The 26,081-nt window shown below is 38.1% G+C and overlaps 1 protein-coding gene across 1 annotated transcript; it reads left to right on the forward strand.

Moving 5' to 3' along the window:
• The first annotated feature begins 1,819 nt into the window (after positions 1 to 1,819).
• Positions 1,820 to 26,039, forward strand: LOC117330470 (histidine ammonia-lyase-like). Its single transcript, XM_033888764.1, has 22 exons — positions 1,820 to 2,200; positions 14,672 to 14,738; positions 15,329 to 15,359; positions 16,930 to 17,004; positions 17,619 to 17,691; positions 18,000 to 18,066; positions 18,298 to 18,335; positions 18,799 to 18,924; positions 19,683 to 19,822; positions 19,945 to 19,992; positions 20,441 to 20,492; positions 20,683 to 20,778; positions 21,643 to 21,738; positions 22,071 to 22,129; positions 22,243 to 22,323; positions 22,449 to 22,514; positions 22,742 to 22,820; positions 23,022 to 23,108; positions 23,555 to 23,689; positions 24,017 to 24,125; positions 24,860 to 24,929; positions 25,310 to 26,039. Exons 1-22 carry the CDS (start codon positions 1,969 to 1,971, stop codon positions 25,448 to 25,450), a joined length of 1,968 nt encoding a protein of 655 aa, XP_033744655.1. The 5' UTR covers positions 1,820 to 1,968; the 3' UTR covers positions 25,451 to 26,039.
• The last annotated feature ends 42 nt before the right edge of the window (positions 26,040 to 26,081 follow it).

The raw sequence follows: 26,081 nt of genomic DNA on the forward strand, positions 1-26,081 counted from the left end.
CAAAAGTGACCGTGTTGACATATTTTTGGGGCATGAGTGTGTACAAGTTCAAGGCGTAGTAGTGTGCAGCCAGCCGAGGATCGAACCCGCGACCCTCGGCTTACTGGTCCGCCGCTCTACCGACTGAGCTAGAAGGAAATTCCCCCTATCCTGAAAGCTAGAAGGCGACCATGCAACTATGTACAGTATTTACAATTAAAACCCGGCCTGCTACAAGTGTATGTGTAATCGATAGAAACGCAATACAAAAAATACCCTGCCAACGCGTTAGTTTTACCAGAAACTATGATTAGTCTAATCACCTTTTGAGCAACAGATTATCTCTGCTTACATTTGCATTCTCAACAATTAGATCTGCATAAAGTTCGTTTAAATTGTGACACTCTGAAAAATGATTTATTTATAGAAATATAGCAGAGAGCATTTTCTGCACGTGTGGATATATAGAACATATTCTTACTTTTTTTTTCATGCGAAAAATATGTAATTCTACCAAAAGTTCATAGTTAGACTTCTTGGATGCAGAAAATCAAACATTAATTGCAGTGGTATAACATTTATATACATGTGTATGTTAAAGAGGCTTGCCCGCAGAGAGATCAGAAAAATTGGCTAATAGAAAAAGATTTTTTACACATGACAGATTGTTGGAATTGTTGAGTTTTTCATTTTATTTTCCTTATAAAACGCTGAAAAGTGATATTAAAACCTCATTTTTTAAATATTATTTATTTAATCGCAACCCGCAATAAGTCCCCGCTATAAAGAGGAGTCTAATTTGATTGACACATCAAAGAAACAAGCACGTGCACAGTGCCGCGCAGTGATAACTTCAAAGGCAGCGGCGATTTACAAAGAAGATTTGCCGTTATATTCCATACATTTCCCTCTCGGGCTGAGTTTTAAAACGCCTTTTAAATACATATTCTGTAATTGTTTTCAAGAAATAAAGTTGGAAAGCCTCTAATTTTGTCACATAGAAACGTGTACTGAATACTGAAGTTTATTTAGTGATCGGAGATGTGCTGTTTACCGGTCCGTCTGCGGGTAAGCCTCTTTAAAGGTTCGAGCAGATATACCATTTAAAAATGATTTAATCGTCATTTTAATCGAAATTGTAATTTACTTTAATGTAACTCTCTACACCTCTCTCCGTCGTTCTCAGCTCTCAAGGTAGGATAATTATATTCGTAAATATTGGGATGATTTTTTTTATCTTTCCAATTTGTTCACTCCACATTTTGAATCTACTGTTTCAGTGAACAAAAAAGTGATTAGTTGTAGCCCCCCCCCCCCCCCCCCCCCCCAACCGCAACCAAAACCCCCAACCAAAACCCAAACCCCCACTCCTGACCCCACCCCAAACCCCAGCCCCAACCCAAAACCAAACCGCATCAGCAACCCCCACCCCACCCCAACTCCAACCCCAACCTCCAAGCTTCCACTATTCATTAAAGGAAAACTAAACGGATACAAATCCAAACAAGAATAATAATGTTTTCCAATGCATACTTTTGACAATAGCTTACACCTGTTCCAGATCTCAAGTAAACACGTTTTTGCGTTCCTTTTAAAAATAGTCACGTGGTACCGTATATCCGCGGTTCCTCTATATCGGTCAGCATTACCACTTTAAATAACATCTTTATCGGTATGAGAAAACCTCCATATGGAATCATGCTACGCGAAAAATGTCCAATGACCTTCAGATATTGACAGGTGACCTATTTTATGCTGGTTGGTGTATACGATAAGTTGAAATACTTGGTATCACTGTCTAACCACCTTATCTCCGTGGTTGGAAGCCACAGACCTTATTTGACCTTTGTTTTGTTGACCTCGCAGATATCGAATCTTTCAGTTGTTCGCTTTCGAGAAATTGAAAGTTTCAAGAGTAGAAAGGCTGAACAGTTTTGTTGTAAGCGGGTAAAAACTTTTACACGTAGAAAGGTAGAGGTAAACTGAAACATGAAGCTATCTGTACGGGTACGCGGGGATTGGTTCGCTGTTCCCTGTAAGGGATCGGAGAAGGTGAAATGGCTCGGAGAGGAGAGCTTGCGTCGTTACTACAAATCCAAGTGTAACAGCGGCCACGCCGATGAAACGGTGTTTGAAGTCCGCAAAGCCAAGGGTGGCGCCATTCTAGATTCTGATGACTCCATCCGGGATGTTCTGGACGACAGTGACTTTGTTACAGTCGGTAAGTTTTTATAGCACATACGATTTTGTATCCGAGAGTGCTTGATCTGAATTTGGTATTTTTACGGCAGGATTTAATCTGTAGATTTCACCTGTCTACGTTTTCAATTGGACACCCTCTTGTAACTGCCGAACAGCAAATTTCATTTTGGAAAACAAAGAATGAGTCAAGAGATAACACTTTTGAAACTTTTTGTTTCCACAAAATACAACAAACAAGAAATATCTTTAAAAAAGATAAACGGCATAGTTTTAATGCTGGTTGTAAAATTGTAAAACTGCTGGTGAAATAAATCAACGAACTAATGCGTTTCAGAGCACGGATAACAAAATTATATTAGTTTGAATAATTTTTGGTGATAATAAGACTACATTTTAATCAGGTATATAATTTTACCAATATATCATTTGTAAAGATACATCCACTTATTCAGCTCGCATTTAATCTTAACTTTGTTTCGTTTTTAAGTGCATATCTGCATTTTGCATTTACCGCTACATTGACCAATCACATACTTCATCTTGACCAGTAACGCCACCTGTCGCGTCATATCCGGGGCCAAAAGAATTATATACGGCTATGCCGGGAAAAAAAAGAAGAGTTTTTTTGTTTAAACGTATTTTGTCTGAGGGGAATATGGAGGATTGTTTCCCCTAGGGAACATTATCTTCCCGAGCCGATAGGCGAGGTAAGATAATGTTCTCGAGGAATATGGAGGATTGTTTCCCCGAGGGAACATTATCTTCCCGAGCCGATAGGCGAGGGAAGATAATGTTCTCGAGGGGAAGCAATCCTCCATATTCCCCTCAGACAAGGGCACTATTTATTTTATTATACCGAATAGATATCAATTGATCGATATCCTCCTCAAATATTGAGGCAAACCTCTTGGACGTCTGCTCTATGTTTACAAGTTAGTCTGTGTCACTGTTGCGTTTGTAAGAATTGTCTCCCTTCTCAATGTTCGGGATTTTTTCCGTAAGAAACAATCGTGCGTTTTCGGGCGGAGCGGGGAACATTGCAATATCCCACGGCAATGTTGACCGCTGGTCTTCACTCCACTACTTCCAAAAATACAACTCAAAAGCAAATATAAATTTGCCGTACTAGCGTGCCCGTGTAATAGCAGCCGGCGTTTAATCAAAATTATGCATGTTTAATGTATATACACCGATCTTTTGTACAAATATTCCGTACTCAAACGATATCGCTCCTCTGAAACAACATGATACAGAGGTACATGAAACTTTGGAAAACTATTTGAATAGTAAAATACAATATCCCCCTCATCAGTATGAACCTGGCGCCCAGGAAAAACCGGAGATAGCCCCCGGAAACCTGTATCCGCGGTGGCGGGAAAACGATTATACCCTTACAGGTGTACCTAGGGGTAACGCTGGACCTGCGTTATCGAGGAAATATATACAATTGATATTTGTATTATATGTACACTCCATATTTTTCAAAAACAGGAAAAATCAAATGAAAAATTTAGCTGTGTCCGCCCTGCTGAGATGGCAGCTAGAAAGTGACCTCACGACCACGTGTACCCGAGCATGTACACGTGTACCCGCTCCCGCGGAGCGTGCGCCTAGCACGAGTAATACGATGTCGTTAAAGACGAATTATTCCCGCTATACTGACGAAACGCGGGAATATTTAAGTCTTCACTCCACTACTTCCAAAAATACAACTCAAAAGCAAATATAAATTTGCCGTACTAGCGTGCCCGTGTAATATAAATAACAAAGAAAGGGAAAGGAAGACCGAGAATTAATCAATTAACTAAAAAGCTGAAAACGCGTACCCTATTAACTGAATATGAAACATATTTACAAACCGAGCTTTGGGGTCACCTTTAACCTTGCCTGTAACGAGTCTGCGACATAACCATCCTTAGCAGTTTCACTCTTCCATCGACCGTGCCTCTTAAAGCACCTGTCATTCACGCCGTTATTCGCGGCGACAGTGGCGCCCCCAGCGCGCAAACTGTGCAATCCAACATTTCTTACGTCACAAACTAAAGACAAACGCTTCGAAATGGCCTGTCGGGACCCCCGTGTAACTCAAACTCTTGTTCTTATGAATAAGCTTACACGTTGAACCGGAGCGGAAAATAGGCTTGAATAAAAATATATCTGACTGAAGATCAATCCCCGCGATTTCTATATATTTGAGAATCATGGCGGGGGGACATGCCGATGTCTGACCCTTACTGATAACTACTTCGCTACCGTGACGGTATTGGTCGGTTTTGCTTTTCCTGATCACTAAAATGAAATGGCTATCGAATATTTTTAGATCCGAACACAGCAGATTGCTAAGTTCATTAAAACGTAAAAAAAACAGAAAAACACAATAAAATCATTGACAAGTCCCGAATAACGAGCAAATCCCTACTATCAGAAAACATGTTACATAAATGAATCAGAGTGTCCGTAGTAATTGGGTCCTTTTTGCAGACTGGCTTGCGTGACGTCCTTTTGGAAGACTCCATCAAATTACGAACGAAACTGTTAGTCGTGGGATCAGAATGTCCGTTGATATCATGTACCCATTTAATGGCGTACACAGTCGCAGAGATCACGGAAAATGAGGAACGCTTGTCCAACAGATAATTCAAATACAGAGTCAAATGCACTGGATTAGCAGGTAACGCACAGCAACTATGCGTAGAGCAAAAATGTTCCCACCTGCGAAACGTGTCAAAGTATTTCTTGTTGGTATTGTCGCTTTTGCTATTCATGAGCCTGTCCGCCATATTACGCGATACACTGTGTAGCGCTGATTCCGCCGGTACCCCCGCAGCTCTGACGGCCTTGTCAACAGATCCTCGCAGACCTATGCCTGTTAAGAATAACAATCAATACATAAATATAACATGTTCAATGACGGAAATCTAATCGTAGTGCAAACATGTTGAAAGATAATACACCTTTCTCAAAAATCCCGTTGTTCCCCCTGCCACCGATCGTTACCCTGTTTTTCGATAACGAGGTGTAATCTTTAACAAAACTGGCAAATTTGTCCCCCTGACATAAAACAGGCCAGAAAGCTGCTGAACGACAAGCTGGAACCACTACTGTCCCATAGGCCTGGTCTGCCTTCATTTTGTTTAACATCTTACAAACAAGCCGGGGAGGGGGCACTAACCAGTTGTTTACCCTCCCCCAGAACACGGTAAAAGCGTCAATAGCCTCCGTACCCGGACACCACCACCGGGAATTAAAACGAGTGCATTTTTTATTGTAATCTGAAGCGAAACGATCAACTTCATGTGGTCCCCACTTCTTCTCACAAACACCAAACACCCAAGCCTGAACAGACCAATCATCGGAATCAGAACATCTGCTGAGAAAATCAGCGGTTTTATTGCTATTTCTAGGCAACCACTGTGTTACCAGTTTAACACTATTACTGGACGTAAGCCTATGCATGTCCATAGCGACCTTCTGTAAGTGTGTTTTACCGCTACCGACCCGAGCGATTGTACATGCGCCCTTGTTATCCATGAACAAGAGGCCCATGGGGCCTGTATCGCTCACCTGGTTGGATTTGACCAAATGTCAAAATAATGTACATGTTCAATTTGTCAATACATATACAAAAATGTACTCTCTGAAAGACCATATGGATTATTTTTACACCATAATGGTGTTTAAAGAAACTAAGTCCCTTAGGGTGGGGAAAACCCCTTTGGCCTATTTTTACATAAGAATTGTGTTTATCTCTTAATGCCCAGCGATGATATACATAGTTATGGGATTGAGGGTCACAGTAACCATTTATGCAAAATCTGTTCCCCCATCACCACGGATGTTTCTGACCAAATTGGGTTCAAATCCATTTAAAACTCAAATCTCTATTTCCCCTATTTGGCCCCTCCCTTCAGGCCCCTTGGGGGTCAGAGTCAATATTTATATAAACTCTCTTTCCCCCTTCCCCTAAGGATATTCCAGACCAAATTTGGTTCAAATCCATTCGTAACTTAATAATTAATAGCGATTTAAAGGATTAACCCCTATTTTCCCTATCAGACCCCACTCCCCAGTCCCCTGGGGATTCAGAGTAAAAAATCATACCAACTCGGTTCCCCTTCTCCAATGAATATTCTTGACCATATTTGGTTAAAATCCATTTAAAACTTTATGACTAGTAGCAATTAAAAGACTAATCTCTATTTCCCCTACCTGGCCCTGCCCCTTAGGCCCCTAGGGGTACAGAGTAAAAATTCATATAAACTCTGTTCCCCCTCCCCTCAAGGATGTTCCTGACCAAATTTGGTGAAAACCCATTCAATACTTTAGGACTAGTCGCGATTTAAAGGAGTAACCCTATTTCCCCTATTTGGCCCCGCCCCTCAGGCCCCTGGGGGTTGAAAATAAAGATTTACACAAACTTTGTTCCTCTTCCCCCAAGGATGTTCCTGACCAAATTTGGTTCAAATTCATTCGTAAATTTATGACTAGTAACGATTTAAAGGAGTAACCCTATTTCCCCTATTTGGCCCCGCCCCTCAGGCCCTGGGGGTTCAGAGTAAAAATTTATACAAACTCTGTTCACCTTCTGCCAAGGATGTTCCTGACCAAATTTGGTTCAAATTCATTCATAACTTCATGACTAGTAGCGATTTAAAGGAGTAACTCTATTTCCCCTATTTGGCCCCGCCCCTCAAGCCCCTGGGGGTTGAGAATAAAGATTTACACAAACTTTGTTCCTCTTCCCCTCAAGGATGTTCCTGACCAAATTTGGTGAAAACCTATTCAATACTTTAGGACTAGTCGCGATTTAAAGGAGTAACCCTATTTCCCCTATTTGGCCCCGCCCCTCAGGCCCCTGGGGGTTGAGAATAAAGATTTACACAAACTTTGTTCCTCTTCCCCCAAGGATGTTCCTGACCAAATTTGGTTCAAATTCATTCGTAACTTTATGACTAGTAACGATTTAAAGGAGTAACCCTATTTCCCCTATTTGGCCCCGCCCCTCAGGCCCTGGGGGTTCAGAGTAAAAATTTATACAAACTCTGTTCACCTTCTGCCAAGGATGTTCCTGACCAAATTGGGTTCAAATTCATTCATAACTTCATGACTAGTAGCGATTTAAAGGAGTAACTCTATTTCCCCTATTTGGCCCCGCCCCTCAGGCCCCTGGGGGTTCAGAGTAAAAATTTATACAAACTCTGTTCCCCTTCTGCCAAGGATGTTACTGACCAAATTTGGTTCAAATTCATTCATAACTTTATGACTAGTAGCGGTTTAAAGGAGTAACCCTATTTCCCCTATTTGGCCCCGCCCCTCAGGCCCTGGGGGTTCAGAGTAAAAATTTATACAAACTCTGTTCACCTTCTGCCAAGGATGTTCCTGACCAAATTTGGTTCAAATTCATTCATAACTTCATGACTAGTAGCGATTTAAAGGAGTAACCCTATTTCCCCTATTTGGCCCCGCCCCTCAGGCCCCTGGGGGTTCAGAGTAAAAATTTATACAAACTCTGTTCCCTTTCTGCCAAGGATGTTCCTGACCAAATTTGGTTCAAATTCATTCATAACTTTATGACAAGTAGCGATTTAAAGGAGTAACCCTATTTCCCCTATTTGGCCCCGCCCCTCAGGTCCCTGGGGGTTCAGAGTAAAAATTTATACAAACTCTGTTCATCTTCTGCCAAGGATGTTCCTGACCAAATTTGGTTCAAATTCATTCATAACTTTATGACTAGTAGCGATTTAAAGGAGTAACCCTATTTCCCCTATTTGGCCCCGCCCCTCAGGCCCCTGGGGGTTCAGAGTAAAAATTTATACAAACTCTGTTTCCTTTCTGCCAAGGATGTTCCTGACCGAATTTGGTTCAAATTCATTCATAACTTTATGACTAGTAGCGATTTAAAGGAGTAACCCTATTTCCCCTATTTGGCCCCGCCCCTCAGGCCCATGGGGGTTCAGAGTAAAAATTTATACAAACTCTGTTCCCTTTCTGCCAAGGATGTTACTGACCAAATTTGGTTCAAATTCATTCATAACTTTATGACTAGTAGCGATTTAAAGGAGTAACCCTATTTCCCCTATTTGGCCCCGCCCCTCAGGCCCCTGGGGGTTCAGAGTAAAAATTTATACAAATTCTGTTCCCCTTCTGCCAAGGATGTTCCTGACCAAATTTGGTTCAAATTCATTCATAACTTTATGACTAGTAGCGATTTAAAGGAGTAACCCTATTTCCCCTATTTGGCCCCGCCCCTCAGGCCCCTGGGGGTTCAGAGTAAAAATTTATACAAACTCTGTTCCCCTTCCCCCAAGGATGTTCCTGACCAAATTTTGTGAAAATCCATTCAATACTTTAGGACTAGTAGCAATTTAAAGAAAAAGTTGACGGACGCCGGACGACGGACGACGGACGCCGGACGACGGACGACGGACGCCGGACGCCGGACGACGGACGCTGCACCATGGCATAAGCTCACCGGCCCTTCGGGCCAGGTGAGCTAATAACCTGACATTGTGACCTCTGACCCTATCTATAGTAGTAAACAATACGCGCTTCGCTGCCTCCAACTCTCTCCACGTGGAACTACGCACGCGCTCGTCACTGTCCCATGTTCCTATGACCACGCAGTCACCATGCTCGTACAACCTTTCCACATTTGGAATAAAACCGTCGCCTTCAGCCAAGGCCAATGCCTCATGCATATAACCAGTGTCCTCGGCACTAAGTGTTTCATCTCCCTCCATAAGAGGATCCACACAGGGGATAACAAAACCTCCGTAACCTACCTCAGAGGCATCGGTACAAATTACCTTTGAACATTTGTTACTCTCCCTCAATGTCGACCCTTTGTCGTTTAAAGTTTGTACATTAGAAAGCCAAAATTCTATTTCGTTCAGCGCCTCTGCGCTCAAAAACACTCCAGCATTCCAGCTGGCTCTCGTCAACAAACTTGCCCTAAGTTCACGCGTACGCAATCGAACCGTCGATCCTATTACACTGTGCATTGATATGACCAGCCCTACAATGCTGGCGATATACCTGGCCGAGAACAACAGTTGACCTCTGCTACAGACTAACGACATAGTGTGTTTCAACAATGACACCAATCTGTCAACCCTGTCGGTGGAAACTCTAAGCACGCCTTCTATCATTGCCCACGTGTACCCGAGTCACGTGACATCCTGGGATGGCTCCCATTGGCACTTTTCGTCCGCGATAAGGAAACCATAATCTCTCAAACATCTCTTTACGCATTGACTGGCTACGTTAGCCCCGCCTACCGTACCATGACCACCAATGCCGTCGTCCAAAAACATAACTAGTTTGTGACCTTGACCACGCACGTGCTTGACTACCTGTCGTAAGACCTTTGTGAAAATACAACCCGCCGTAGAGATACATGTACCAAACGGGAGAACGTTAAATACAAAGAATCGGGCGACTCCGCCCATTTCGACCTCGAAACCTAAGAACTTTCTATGCTCGGATAAATTTCAATGTGATGATAGGCTGACTTTAAATCAATAGTGAACAAAAAATTGCCTTGATGAAACAAATCTCGAGCAACCCTCGCATCCTCGTATTTAAATTTGAACTTGTGGAGAAACACATTTATGTGGCGACAATCTAAGACAAGACGCGGTTTACCTGCCCGGTTGTACGCTACTGTCAAAGGATTGACAACACGTGGCTGAACTTTGACCTCAGATATACAGCCAATGCTCAGTAAATTCTCAACCTCCGTGTTAACAAACTGAAGATTGTCACGAGCAGACTTATTGTTTCTCAAACGAACATTTGGAGGGATTTTTTTAAAAGGCAACTTATAACCGTCGGCTATTACCGATAAAACACTATCGCTGGCGCCAGTATCTTTCCAATAAGCTAAACACTTATTCAATCTACCAAACGGCGAAATCGCCCTTTTTACTCTAACCGCCGAGACGGTAGAAATATCGTTAAGCTCAACATGCTTAGTATCAAAAATACTACTTATCTTTTGACCGTTGCTGGGTCCACCGGCTGACATGGCTGGGCACTCTGACCTCCAATGTCCGGCCCTTCCACAACCATAGCACACCCCAGGCCTAGGGGTCCTGACGGGGATCACTTTGTCCGATTGTCCTGAGTGTTCACCTGGGGGTGAGTAGGTACTACGTTGGTAAGGCGAATATCGAGATCTCCATTTAGTAGATTTTTGCTTAGCCGCCTTGATTTTACGGTCCGCTCTTGACCGGGCCCGGTCCATCCGTTTCTCGTCGTCCGAGTCGGAGGCGAGGGGTTTAGAAATATACTCCTCGACGGCTTTCCATCCAGCCTCCGACGTGTCGGCCAGTTTGATAAGCTTTTGCCGATGATTAATCAAGTCCATACCTTCGGCAATAAGGGATTTGGTGGCCTGAGGGTCGTGTAGAGATATTTCATCAGCTTCTTGTAACTTAGAAGCGACCTTCCGGTTGAACTTGAATTGCTCTTCGCAGCTCTTTTTAGTGAATTTATGATTGTCCACACCGATAATGTCCTGTCGTATTTGCGCTCGCTGAACATTGGAAATGTCAACCTGTTTTGCATGGATTTTGGCCTCTAATTCACCCAACTTCTCTGACATTAATACGTCCAAACGAGAGAACAACGCTGATTGTGCCTCATCGACAGTAGATTGTATATGTCTGTTAATACCTGGATCCATGATGTTCTAGAGTACATGTATATAGGAGCGAATTTAGCTGTGTCCGCCCTGCTGAGATGGCAGCTAGAAAGTGACCTCACGACCACGTGTACCCGAGCATGTACACGTGTACCCGCTCCCGCGGAGCATGCGCCTAGCACGAGTAATACGATGTCGTTAAAGACAAATTATTCCCGCTATACTGACGAAACGCGGGAATATTTAATTACTGACACTGCATATTGTTTCAGGTCATGTGATTAGGAATTGACCAATAATAAGGCGAGAATCTTACATAAGGTATAATAAATAAGAATACTTCAGAATTAATATTCAAAGACATTTCTTGATTACCATATAACTGAAAGTCTAAATCTGGGTATTTCGAAAGCATAAAAACACAAACATAATTAGTGAATTAATACACTTTTTTAAATGGTCAAAGTTAACCGTTTGACTTTGATATCTACTTGAATAAGGAGGTGTAGAATTACTTACAGTCGGACCACGACTGTCAAAGTCATCACATGACAGCGCAAATTTAAGTAATAAAAGAAAAACTGTACTGTTCTGCTTCACAAAGACTTGCATACATGTTAGATAAACGAAAAGTACACTTGAATACACAGCTGTTTTAAACAAATCAAAAAAAGAATCACTTGCCGGTAAAGTATAACCGTTTACCAATACCATGTGTTTTACAGTAAAAGGTACCAATGGAACACCTTCACGTATCAGTGCAACAACCCACTAAGAAGGATCAAAATGATAACTAGAGAAATAGGTGTGAAGGTGGCCAAAGGTAGCTACATATGCATAAGAGTAATGCACCATCCGATTAGTTTTGTTGGGTAGGAAGAGATAGAGAGATAACAGAAATTTGAGAAAAGATAAAAGCAAAGATGTATTAGGAACAGAAAAAGAACAAAGGAAAAACCAGGACGACTGGAAAAAGATATTTGGAGGAAATATAAGAGAAGATGCATGAGGATCCGATATGTGTTCGCGTCGACCCGGGTCGGGGCGACACTATAATAGTGTAAAGAATGTAACAATAATAACGCTCAGATGAAAAAGGAGAAAAACATAGATGTCTATTAACTATAAGTATTCATAACACATAATAACACGACAAATGTATACAAATCCTAAGTACCCTACAAATGTACATGAAATTTAATATCTAATAAAAACATAGAAATGTTTAATCCTAATTGATGAGGGGAAAACCTTATTGGAAGAACAAATATGAATAATGGTGATACACACAGATAATTTACATGTATAATGGTAATACACACAGTTAATTTACATGTATAATGGTATTTCTCATAAAAAAAAAAAAAAAAAAAAAAACACACATCCCGTGCCAGTGACCGCATTCCATACCCATGACCGCCCCCTGGCCACCACAATTAGGACAGTTCATAGGTCATTGTGGCCATTTGACGGACAATACGCAAAGGTTCACAACACTTTAATAATGATAGAATACAAACAAAGAAGAAGCGAGTTCAATCATACAGTATATAATGCACACCGTGGGTAGCCTCACAATTGGGTATAGTGGGATATGGGGTGTCGGTACCGAAGCGGCAGAGTGACCAACAAGGGAAGTAACATTACTTATATCGTTTTTTAAACGTATCTATTTTACGTATCTATTTAAGTTATGTTTCGGTGACTACGCTGTCTAAAATATATTTAGCTCAATTCCCTGCTGAATTTGCAAACACTCGTGGACGGAGTCAATACCTATGGTAAATTATCTATGCATGCTCGCATTTTCTTCAAATATAGCTGTATTTCATGTTTGTAGAAAAGGTTTTCCGCATCTTAGGTTTAAGTGATTAAGAGTTGCGCGATATAATTCAAGTAATGGTTTTATGTTAATGTCGCTTTTAAGCATCAACATATTATTAGGGGGGGGGGGGGGGGGGGGGGGGGGGGGGGTCTAAAACGCTATGACAATACTTTATTGGTGGTGCACCTATGACGTTACTTTGACGGATTCAGATTTTGGCCAATCACAAGCACACACTGTTCCATGTCTGATAGTAAACTTTCTATCCGGGTGTTGACTATATAATTTACTCCATAGTATCTAAGCTTGTGACAGAGTAGAACATTCAATGATTCACTCTGTCAAACTCCTAAGAGAAGTCCATGATGAGGACATCGCTATGCTTTCCATCATCTGCTGTCTGTGATACATCTTCTAGGAAATCTAAAAGCTGACTCTCGCATGATCTTAATTTGCGGAAACCGTGGTTGAATCGGTACAGGCTGCTATGGTTGTCAGCATGGTTCATAATGTTGGCTACTACATGTAGGTGACACATTTGATGCAGATGATTATAAGTCTCTGTTTCTGTCACTAGGCTAGGCTACTATATATTTTTAGCCACAATCCTGTTTTTTTCTTCGACATTTCAATATAGACATCTGGAATCGTACATGAAACAACGATTTAACCGAAACCTCATTGCTCTCTTAAAGCGTAACTCCATTACCCACATTGATTTGTCGCCATAAAAATCACATTTTACTGCTTAAAAGCGGCATAAAACCATTACATGAATTATATCGCGAAACTCTTAATAACTTCCTAAGATGCGAAAATTCTATTCTACAAACATTTGATACTGATATCTTTGAAGAAAATGCTCGTATGCAGAGCGAATTCAATATAGGTATTGAAACTGTCCACGAGTGTTAGCTAATTTAGCAGGGAATTGCACTAAATGTTTTAGACAGTTAAGTCACCGAAACATTCCCTCAACCCGTGAACATCATTTAAAGTAAAATAGATATGTTTAGAGAAATATGTAAGTAATTTTGCTTGCCTTGTTAATCACCCTGCCGCTTTGGTGCCGACACCCCATGTCCCACAATACCGCATCCTGTGAGGCTATACACGGTGATATACAGGTATACGTACTAACACTCATAATTGTGTAGTTATATTTGAACAGCAAGCGCATGGATTTATTATCGCAGATAATGGTGCATTGCATACAAATATTTTAATATATTTATATTTGACACCGCAGTTTTCCATTGCCTCAATGTTAATCTGGTATGCATCTGTGAGCAGTCAAGATCACATGAAAATTATGGTTACGTCATTTTGATCAAAGTCACCGAAATGCTTCGCTATGCGCTATGAATGAATATCAATTGCGTTACTCTACTATGACGTCTTTTTGGCGCTATGTTGATCATCGTTACGACAAGGCTTTGTACTGTGTGTCAGACTGGTTGCGAATCAACCACAGAAAGGAATTTGATTAAAAGGTGGCATTCTTTCAAATTAACAGAGAAGAAAATAGGATGAAAATAAAGGACATTTAGTTCAGAAGGACAGCTTGTATGGAATATGTAAATGTAAATATAATAATTAAACGCCTGTTAGATTGTAAATTTATTGTCATTATAAATGCAATTGGGGTGACAGATACATATTCATGGCACCCTAACGGGCCGGGTGCCGTTTTACTGTTCTTGCACCAAGATTGCATTTATAGTGACAATAACAAACGTTTTATTGTTTTATGTTTGTTCTCTTGTGATATGTACATATTGTTTAAGTGTACAGCTATTTCCGATGCAACAGATAATGTTTAACTTTCGATATCCACACGGTGGTCGTATTGATAGTGAATATAAAGAACTTTTTATCATTAAATCTATAAACATTTTATATATATATACATGAATTGTAAATGAAAACATCGTTTCATTAGCATAAGCAACTGTTGTTTCTATATAACAGTAACTAAAGTTGCCAGAACAGATATTAACTTGAGTGAGTTGCGTTTGCAGTTCTGGACAGTGATATGTCGAGTCCCGCCATAGGCCCTGCTGAACCTGTCTATGTGGAAGAGAAGATGTATCCTTTATAAACCAAAGCGGAACCAAAATACGAAAAAAATGTATGATTTTAAATGAAATCAAAATAGGTAGGAAAAAACACAACAAAGACCGGGGAGAAACGGGGAACCCTGGCAGCAATTCAGATGGACGTTTATGTGTCTCTGAAAGGAAATTGATCCAATTACTACATTATGTGTGTGGACTTCCAGATGAGGTCGGGATGGGGGTCTTCAAAGTTCGGATTGACCTGCCGTGACATTGCTTCACTGTAACAGGCATCGTATAATTAACAGACAACGGTCCTAAAAGGTAGGAAAGCTGATGTATAATGTATATATATATTAACACAGTAATCTATACCGTCAGTCGGCTAAAACACCAACGTTTACCATCAGGTAACTGAATATATTCTTGTCATATGTCACGGAATGGGGTACCTACTTACATATACAGTGTATACAGTATACAGTCACTTCATTAAAACATTTGATTTAAAATCACATCCAATACGCAAGTTTATACCTGATTAGCCGATAGATAGCTCACCTTTTGCATTTTTTATTCTATAAATCATTGTGCATCAATGTTTCTTTAACGAAAGTACAGACCAAAAGAAAGTGTCCAAGCCGCTAAGGAGGTATGTATATATAATATATATCATATGAATAATATTACATAAAAATTGCTTCAATATTTTTTAATCAAAGAGACAGGAACGTTACACGTAAGAGAAGATCTGGGAAGAAGCTTAATTTCGGGTCGCTTTAAATACAAAATGTATGTAATTTTCTGTTATCTGAAGAGACGAAACAGCTTTGCAATCCGGGTGTATTCTCTATTTAGCATCACTGTATAGTTGTTGGAATTCACAGGACTAATCATATATATACAGTAATATTGTAGTATTGCACAAATATCCCATTCGGACCTACTTCGCTAGTATTTAATTCTGCACATTCATGCCTTGTTAACATTCTACAAACAGTTTTATACATTTAAGTGTACACATATTCGCTGGGTAATTATCTTAGCACTATATGAGGGGACCGCGCGAATACAGCGATATTAAATCCAAGCGAATATTAACAACTATACAATAATAATTATGCATCTTGTAATATATTTATATTTTTAGATGCTATTCTCTTATGCGTATTTTTGCGTAATTCTCCGTAGAAAAACAATGTACTAAATAAAGATGGCAAATTGAGAAATAATGTGTAAGAGAGCCTATCAGAACAGGTAATAGAGACCTTGCAAAGTCCTTCAATTTTACAATTATAACCAACAGGGACAGCTTAAAACTAAGATGTATGCTCAGAGTGATGCCATGTTCCTTCCCCTTTCTAGATAGTAACATACCTGCACCCACTATACACGATGTTTGCATATCCAAGTTAAATCGATATTTAAGTTTTTTCCCCAATTATCACGATATCTAAGGCGTACACTGTATGTCGACTGCTGGCGGAGAATATAACAACATAAGATTTCGAGAGATGCATGTGTCATGGATGAATACCATGGGAATGGTTTATGATCTACATCATTATCCTCACCTTGGGGGTATTATATTTCCTTGTGCAATATGATGTAAGACTTGGTACTTGTTGAAATGCCTCGTGCTTCCGTTGTCACCACCTTAATTCTAATATGGCATTATGACTTGACACTGATTGGACCTAGATAAACATTCCTTTATTTGTATATAACCACGATCACTCTACTTTATATCTATACCCATCACTAACAAGAAGCTGGTTTTACATAAGCTCTAACCTTGTTACCAAACCCTCTTGTAAGCTCTTGTATTGTACTTCCTTATTCTTCACTAATCATTGTTTAAACTAAATATATATTTTTGTTTACATTTTACAGGTTTTTGATTTGAATTATGGTTTTGTTTTTACGTTGGTATCCTTTGTTGATTTTTTGGATGAAAATATTTCTCAATTAAGTGTTGTTAGGTTAAGTCTGTTTGTATTGATATTGATGAACTAGTAGTCTACTTTCTCTTTGAATTCATATCCATCTATTAAATGCAGAATTATCTCATCAGAACACAGATTGACAATATCTACACTTGACGGCTAAACTTCAGAAGCCTGCTTATTCAACCTTAAGATATGACATTTTAATCGCGTTTTTAAAATCGAAAATGAACGACATAAGACGGTGAAGATTCTGATTTACATTATCATCGGCAGGTCATGTCTCTGGATGGAAACAGCCTTTCAACTGACGACCTGGTTCGACTAGGGAAAGGTTACTACAGAATAAAGGTAGGAATACATACGTTTGTCTGAGAAAAATAAAACAACATTTCATTGTTATAGAAATGATGTGTATTTAATGTACAACGAACGAATGTAAAGAAATGATATAACTTTTATCTTAATTTTGGACATTACGGAATAAATATATGTTTGTCTTTAACAATTGAAAATATCCTATTCAATTCAGTTCTGTATGGTAACCTCTTAAACAGTTTGAATCAAAAAGATGTTTTGTCGTGGAATTTGTGAAACGCTCCAATATTTTCTGTTAAATTTTTATTTTCATTTTTTTTTGTATATATATATATTCTCAAAATAATACCTGGAATAAAAGAGAAAATCAACTTTTACAATAATCTGTTGTCTCCACAGTAGCGCTAGAACCATAACAGTGTATTTAACAAGCGTTTCATGTCCTATACAATTATTACAGGTGATATATGGACATATGTATGTCGACATGTATTGGATCTCTACATCGGCCAAATAGTTTACTGTCATACCATGATATACTGTATACGTGTTACTTTGAAATCTTAAAATTGTAGCGCGAAAACAAAATCACAAGCACTCTGCTGAATAGACGCAATCATATTTTACAAAGTGTATTTATATTAAAGCTAACAGTTGAGTCTGAACAGAAGGTCAACAAAGCCAGACAACTCCTGGAGGACATAATCAACAGCAACAAAGGTATGTTTTGGTACATATTTGTCTCTATTTGTTTTGAAAGGTGCAAATATCTTGTGTCTTTTGTACAACAATCAGGATGAACTTCTAATACCACCATATCATCAAAATAAATTTAAAAAAAAAAAACAGATATATAAAAGTATATTATAAAAGATACACAGGTATAACTAAGATTTGATGCATTTTGACAAATATTCTTTTGCATCATGCATCTTTCAAAACGTTTCGATCCCATTAATAGAATATGATTTCAAGCTCGACGATATAACGTGCAAATGTATATTAATTCATCTCTATGTTGCTAATAGTTGTGTACGGGATCACCACTGGGTTTGGAAAATTCGCCCGTACGACGATTGAAAAGTCCAAACTGATGTAAGTGTGACGATTATTATTTACATAATAGGTCCAATGATATATCTACGTTGTCTGTATTGATATTTAATGTTAACAAACAACAATGTTAACTATTGTTGACATAATAGCTCCAATGATATACATTTGTATCTACATTGTATTAATATTTAATGTTAACAACAACCCTATTGTATATACCGATCCATACAGACTAATCAGGGCTCTATGGTACTCTCATTTACATTTCAGAGAGCTACAGGAAAATCTGATTCGGTCTCATGCTGCCGGTGAGTATGTGGAAAGATCATACGATTTGTTTATATTTCATATTTAGGTTGAGCCTGTGATATGGTATAGGGTTTTATTTGCAGACCATAATGAACTAATACTCTATATTGAGTATATAGTTTTAATATGTTTTGTGATTTATCAAAGGGAAGCTCTATTTTAAACATACTACTTTTACATTGCTGAAGAAGAAATGTAATTCCGTTAAGCAGTCAAGGCTACAAAATGGAATAAAATGTGCACTCGTATGTATAACGAAAAATAATCCAATCAAAGGTATTTGAAATCCTATTGGCTCTTATTTTAGGATGGGCGTTCTACAGTATTTTTCTGGAAGTGTCAAAACACAAAATATTAACTGATATTAAACACATTATTTACAATCACAGGCCGAATATAATCATTGATTACACCACGTTTAACCACCAATACACATATTCAAATTGTTGACATTTTTCTTAGGCGTTGGTCCACCACTGTCCCCGGAGAGGACTCGCATGGTCCTGGCCCTTAGAATCAATGTGTTAGCTAAGGGCTTCAGTGGTATCTCGATGGACACTCTTCAGAAATATATCGCCGCTTTCAATGGTATGTTTTTACCAGAAAGGTTTTGCATTCAGCTTCTCTATACACATTCATGAATTCGTAATGTTCATTGAAACATTGAAAGATCATTTATGACATTACTGATAGATAGGAATTAAAAATTGCAGGCAGACTTCGTTATTTCGAACTTTTGATATCTCCAAGACTTTGCTTAACTCGAAAAAATATATTTGACCTGGAAAACTCCAGATGTCTTTGAAAACATTCTTTGTTTTGTTTTTTACCGCTCTGGTTTCGAAAAAACGAGGCCGACTGTATTTATGAGTCACAACAAAGCACACGTATGCTTGTACTACAAGTTAACAAAACAAGTAAACGAAAAATATGTTAAGGAAAAAATTACTTGCTTGAGATGAATGGACTATTTACAAGTAGCTCTGCAGGGAAGAGGTAGTTTTAAATGGAATATATCGTTTTAACACTGTAGGTCCTATAGCATAACCAGCTGACTTATCTGAACCTAAAAAAATTCATCTCCTATGTAATCTTTTGATAATACATATGCTGTCTTTGAACGGTCAAAATGGGGCATGAAGTACCTACTACCAACAGGACACATACATACCTTTATAAAGATATATAAGTAGTACTGCAATATAAGCTTAAATCTGCGTATGTAATTACTAACACGTAGAAAATATTCAAGACAATAAACTACATTCAACTGAGTTCAGCCTGGAAAAGATAGATGATATACTGAGGTCGGCATACATTTTAAACGCAATAATTGACACTTGTAGCCTCCTGTTTGCCATTCGTACCCGAAAAGGGAACAGTGGGTGCTAGTGGTGACCTTGCCCCATTGTCCCATCTCGCACTCGGTATGATGGGAGAGGGTAAGATGTGGAGCCCCAACAGTGGCTGGGCCGATGCCAAATATGTAAGTATCTTAATTAAAACAGCTGTAACTAAATTTCTGCTCATATGAAATTCAAAATCAGTGTTGTAATAATTATATTGTGTATTCAAAGAAAATATTTTGACAAATATTATTCTTTACAGGTTCTGGAATCTAATGGGTTAGAACCGATAAAGCTAGGACCAAAGGAGGCAAGTATCGCAGAATTTATAATCGACATATATATGTGTATAACAATTAAATTGATCGTCATACCACCGACAAAAGGATTAAATGTTAATAGTTGTCCATTCTCAAATCTTTGTCAAACACTAGGTGTCGAAGAAATTATATCGCATTTTATCTGCTTAGATTATAGTAACGATCGATAAACTCCCATAAATGCTTGTCATATCTCTGTATGCTATCTATGTCCTGAAGTGAGTTTGGGCAACATGGGGTCAATGACGCAATCGATAAGGAATTTTGTCAACAACTCTAAAACTTCTGACAGTTAAACCAAATATTACATAATTTATGAAATATTTCATTCTTTGAAGTATTAAAATATTTCAAGAAAATCAATATTTTGTTTCGATTTTGACATTCAATATATGACAATTTTGCAATAAGGAAAGAATACATCTTTTACATTGAAAGGGTATTGCATTAATCAATGGAACGCAGCTCATAGCAGGACTGGGCTCAGAAGGTAAGTAAAATAAAGCTAATATTTGACTTTCTATTGAGGAAATTGTTACTAATTTAATGACATTAAGATGATATTAAATGAATATAAGAGATGTTTTAAATGCAATTATAAAGTGGATAGCATATTATAATACATTCCAATGATAAATTTATTATGTAAAATGCTATGATTACTGTTATAATTCCTTCAGCTGTGGAAAGAGCTGAAGCTATCGCTCGACAGGCAGATATCGTGGCCGCCTTTACCTTGGATGTCCTGAAGGGTACAACTAGGGCGTTCGATAGCAGTAAGTATATGTTACTGGAACAAAGTTTTGTAAGAACTTTGTGTAAGAAGTCTTTTAGTTCAATTGGTTTTTGCAAAAATATGTTAACATTTTTTCCAGAAATGTTTGATCTAGTGGGTTCGCAATATGAATTAATTGTTTGCTGATTATATCTTGCATCCATCATTGCTTTGGAATGTGTAAAATGTATCTCAAAAATCCAGCAAAACAAATGCTCATTTATTAGTGCGGCTGAAGCTTATTATGGAACATTGCATATAATCTGTCTACTTAGTTTACAAGGAAACGTTGAAAGAAATCTGTGGGGAAAAAAATGAAAATGCATTTGTGTCTTCTCGATGATGAGAAACACGCTTAATCTTTTCGAACACCTGGTCCTATTATCCTTGACGGTTTTTAATGGTGTTACACAGCATTGACAGATGCTATTTGGTCGTTTAGTGTTTATTAATTTCAAGTCGTTATGTCTATGTCCCCTGGCTACACAAACCTCTGTGGAACATACTGTCCGCGTACTCTCCTGCCCAGATCCTAGTCTGACTATATCAAACACCTTAAAACCTCTCGTGTGCCTAACTATTCCAAATGTTTTCATTATTGACCATTTTCTATAAGAAATATTGAAAGCTTCTCTCACCATTTAATCTCCATGCTATTGAGATTGATGAATACATGTGTCAATTTGCTTTCTTACAACCAAGGCATACTGCATTAGTTGATACTACTAATTTTCAGTTATTATGTAACAATTTATTGGTAATTATACATTTTACAGCTACTGTGCCACATACGAAAATATCATGGCTCTATCTTGTTGAATTTGAGTTACAACGATTCTGTTATTTTGTCGGTATTCTCTTGTAGACATACATGATGTCAGGCCACACAAGGGGCAAATCAAAGTTGCCAGGAGACTGAGATCGCTGCTTCACTCGGAAACACATCCATCCGAGATTGCAGGTAGCGACAATAAATCCGTTAATCAATACATTATCATTCTGATACTAGTTTGCAAATTACAATATATTTGCAACAGATTATATGCAGCGAAATACATGTTTAAAATGAAATGCTACTGAAATTGACTCCTGAGTCACCTATCACTATTGTTACCGCTATATATGCAACAGTACCAGCTGCCACAGTGTATCATAAAACGGTACTTGATAATTTAAAACGCTGTTGAAGATTAAATATTCATTTTTTTAAGCTGGACGTTTTATGCACTTAGCATACCGAACCATGTTGGAAATAACATCCCATGTAATATATTTCTGTATGGTCTGTTTCAGCAAGTCACAGATTCTGTGACAGGGTCCAGGATGCCTATACCCTCCGTTGTTGCCCACAGGTAAACATACTTTCTACGCTACAAAATCTCATGCTTAAATAACTTGCATTTCCTAAATAATTTCCGCAGTAAAAGAATTTGGCTTTGATAAACATGTTCATATTTGTTTTCAGGTTCATGGAGTGGTGAACGACACTATAGATTTCGTGAAAGGCATATTGACTACAGAAATCAACAGTGCTACCGACAACCCAGTATCTTTTTTTTCGTAGTTGCCTCAATTTTTAAAATCTGTCTGAATATATTGTGTGTAGGTTTTTATAGCTTTAAATCGATCACAATTGCATCTTCGAAGACGGTTTCCTTAATTCCGCAATAGATGGTTTTCGCTGATATTAATGAAATCATATCCGGAGGGAACTTTCATGGTGAATATCCGGCAAAGGTAAATTCAATGCGTATTCGTTTTTATTTATCAAGTGATACCTCAACTGTTTATGGTTACGATAATCTCAATATGAGTATTTTTCTGCGTGGAATTACAATTTCCACGTCATTATTTTCTGTTCTAAATATCCACACAATATTAGCTGACACAGAAATAAGGGCCTTTTAGAGTTTTTTACTCTTTGATATTGTGAATTTATGAAAACCGACTTGCATCCGTTTCAGGCCCTTGATTACCTTGCTATTGGTGTTCACGAGCTCGCTAATATGAGTGAACGACGTATCGAGAGACTTGTCAATCCGGGTAAGTAGTCATCGATAAAAAACGGAGACTAGTAATATCATGTGTACTTTCAGATTTAAACATAAGAGAAGTGTTCGCATTTATATTTTCCTTTGGAAATGTTGAGTGCATTTAGAGAAAGAAATACATTGTATTTATGTATAGGAAACACGAATTTGTAAAAAGGTTCTGAGAATAGAGTAAAACCTTGTTTTTTTTTAGCTTATAGTGAGTTACCGGCCTTCCTTACACCTGACGGTGGACTCAATTCAGGATTCATGATTGCGCATTGTACCGCCGCTGCCTTGGGTAAGTGTTGTTTTCTTTTTAGATCTACAAAGAACACATTATAATATAATCTTGCTTGTAATCGGCATGTTTGCTGGCCTAAAAATATGTAAACTATCCATAATGTACAAAATGATGTCACCGATTGTAACGCCCATTTTGACTGGCTGATAGAGCGACTGGATCATTTATAAATGAAAGCGGTTTCATAATGTATTCAAAGTATACTCAATTTTTGTGTTATTAATCCATAACATAAGAAATATATTGAAGTTTCTCCTTATATGCTCTACATGTACCTTATATTATGATAGTTGATTATGTCACGTGACGAACGAATCCAAAAGAATATTCTCAATTAGGCCTTGGTTTTTAGTATATTCTAATTTTCTTTAGGATGGACATTTTTGTTTTACTTTATCGGTCAATATATATTGATGTTACATTCTGCATGCTTTATCCATCAGTCTCCGAGAACAAGGTGTTGTGTCACCCGGCGTCTGTCGACTCATTGACGACAAGTGCAGGCACAGAGGATCACGTGTCCATGGGAGGGTTTGCAGCGAGAAAATGTCTACGTGTAGTTGAACATGTCGAGCAAGGTAGGATCATGGGGTTATAAACGATAACTTTTAGTAATGACTAATCAATTTTAAAATATGGCATTCCGATACGACTAAGAACATCTTAACGATATTTAGATTCGTAAAAAAATTGAGGCCATTTAAAGACCGTCAAATGAGGTGCTCGTTTTAAACATTTTGAATATCGACTCAGGTAACTTTTAATAAAAATAAATGTACAGAATATATTTATTTTCTAATGAAATATAATTAATGTAACCCATGACAGCAACAGTTCATTGCCATAGGTACTGACAATGACAATGCATTGTTCCAATATATGCTTTATACTTATTTTCCTTCAAGTCCTGGCGATAGAGTTGTTAGCTGCATGCCAGGCTATCGAGTTCCTACGTCCGCTAAAATCTACACCACCGCTTGAGGAAGTATATAAGTTGGTTCGTAGTAAAGCTGGGTAAGGATATAATAGTTTATACAATGATTATCTTTTGAAAGGTGTTGCTTAAAATTGCAATACCTTTGAAAACGCCAGTCAAATTTGAATATGGCGTCGTCTGTCCGCCATCCGTCCATCCTTCCGTCCGTCCAGCGTAAACTTCTGTCTGTAAGATCTCCTCTTACATTTATTGACCAATCTCTTTGTTTGAAATAAACCATTTTTAAGTAATAATTGCTATTGATAATATAAATAACATATATAATATGCAATTGTGTTTCCCCGAGAGGCACGTTGAATCATCTATTTTTGAAGAAGTTATTGCTCTTTGATTATTTTTTTCCGGAGATCCTCCAAATGATTTCTTTGGAACTTGGTAAGATTTATAATCACGATATCAAGTTGTTTCATGTGCTGGATACTACACTAGAAACTCTTGATTATTGATATTCCTGAAACTGAAAATTAAGCTTTATAGTGCTGAAGTTAAAGTATACCACCTATAACCACTCATTAAGTGATGCGAATCTTATTTCAACGCAAGATATTATCGGAATATAACTCTATGTGGCATTCGACGAATGAATATTGTTTCACCACGCGGTTTTATAATCTGTTAGATTATATATTTGCTCACTGATTTTCTACAACAGCTATTTAAAATCCCATATATGGCGACGCTGGACATATAGTGCTCTTTGGAAACGACCATATATTCATATATTTAAAATACGGCTTAATATTTTATGTAGACCATGGGATAAAGACCGCTTCATGACACCAGATATTGAGTCTGTGACGAAGATGTTACAGGAAGAGCAGGTAACAAAACAGGACAATTAATTAGCGCTTATACTGGTTTACTCAATTTCTATGTAACCACATACTTCTATATCTTTATAAGCAACTCCCTATCGTAACCACAACAAACGTAATGTTCTTAGGTCAAATAACATTGCCGATACCATGCTTCATTGGCAGCCTTAACAAATTGATCGGTAAAACTCAAAATTGTCTTCGTCGTTTTTTTGCTCGGACATTGTGTTCAAATTTTACATATACAATCTTATAAGATCCCTTTCCAGTTTTTTTAACTGTCTAAGTACTAATAAAATCGATGCTAAATGCAAAGCGGATCAATAGTTCATATACAGAAGATATCAGGCAATGAACTATATTAATCGTAAGGTGTTTTTAACCAGGTTTGGAGGAAGGCGAAGCCGATGATGGACAATTATCATTCGCTCCAGTCTATTGAGACTAGAGTTTTCTCCCCAACTGCTAGTGGCCCGGACGCTCCTTCATTGAAAAGAAGGAAAACATCGAGCATGTCGAGACGTTAGTTATGTACACTAGCACCACACTGAGTAGATACGAGGATCATATAGTGCTTGATCTACTAACCGGATATGTTTAATTCTAAATATCGTTTGGCTTCATACTAGCCCATAAAGATGAATGGTTGATACATAACACAGACTTTCTTGCTCCATAATTACATAATAGAGTATGTTTTATATATCAGTATATCATAGTACAGGTATCACAATGAAAATTCATATTGTACGATTCATGTAACATTGTGTTATAATATCTCAAATTATCTTACTGTTTCTACCATTATCGTGAAATATGTCCGTGGTATGCAGCAAAATTAAGTGTAAGTAAGAAGTAAAAATATCTATGTAAGTATGTCCATTGTCCAGATGGTGTCAGAAGATTGAGAATAGACTCTGTATAATAGCAAATATGAAATATAGACCAGGAAGGTTGCGAGAAAACACTTGTATGATGTATAAATGAATGTTGCCAATCAATCCCACGTTTTAAATTCAAACATAATTTCTGTGTTGTATATATATATATATTCTATATTATATATGTCCATATTTTTTTTTGTCACAGAGAATAAAATAAATATATAATTATAACCCAGATGATCTCACAGTTTTTTCTTCAAATATTTTCGCCTTT

Source organism: Pecten maximus, chromosome 7, assembly GCF_902652985.1.
Source record: "Pecten maximus chromosome 7, xPecMax1.1, whole genome shotgun sequence".
In the NCBI taxonomy this organism is placed as follows: domain Eukaryota; kingdom Metazoa; phylum Mollusca; class Bivalvia; order Pectinida; family Pectinidae; genus Pecten; species Pecten maximus.

What these genes read in the sequence shown, in the direction of transcription:
- LOC117330470 (XM_033888764.1), top strand. Translation starts at nt 1,969, where the DNA reads ATGAAGCTATCTGTACGGGTACGCGGGGATTGGTTCGCTGTTCCCTGT. An exon ending in AAGGTTACTACAGAATAAAG is followed by an intron (nt 17,005 to 17,618) that starts GTAGGAATACAT and finishes TTTATATTAAAG; the next exon opens with CTAACAGTTGAGTCTGAACA. An exon ending in AGATGTTACAGGAAGAGCAG is followed by an intron (nt 24,930 to 25,309) that starts GTAACAAAACAG and finishes GTTTTTAACCAG; the next exon opens with GTTTGGAGGAAGGCGAAGCC.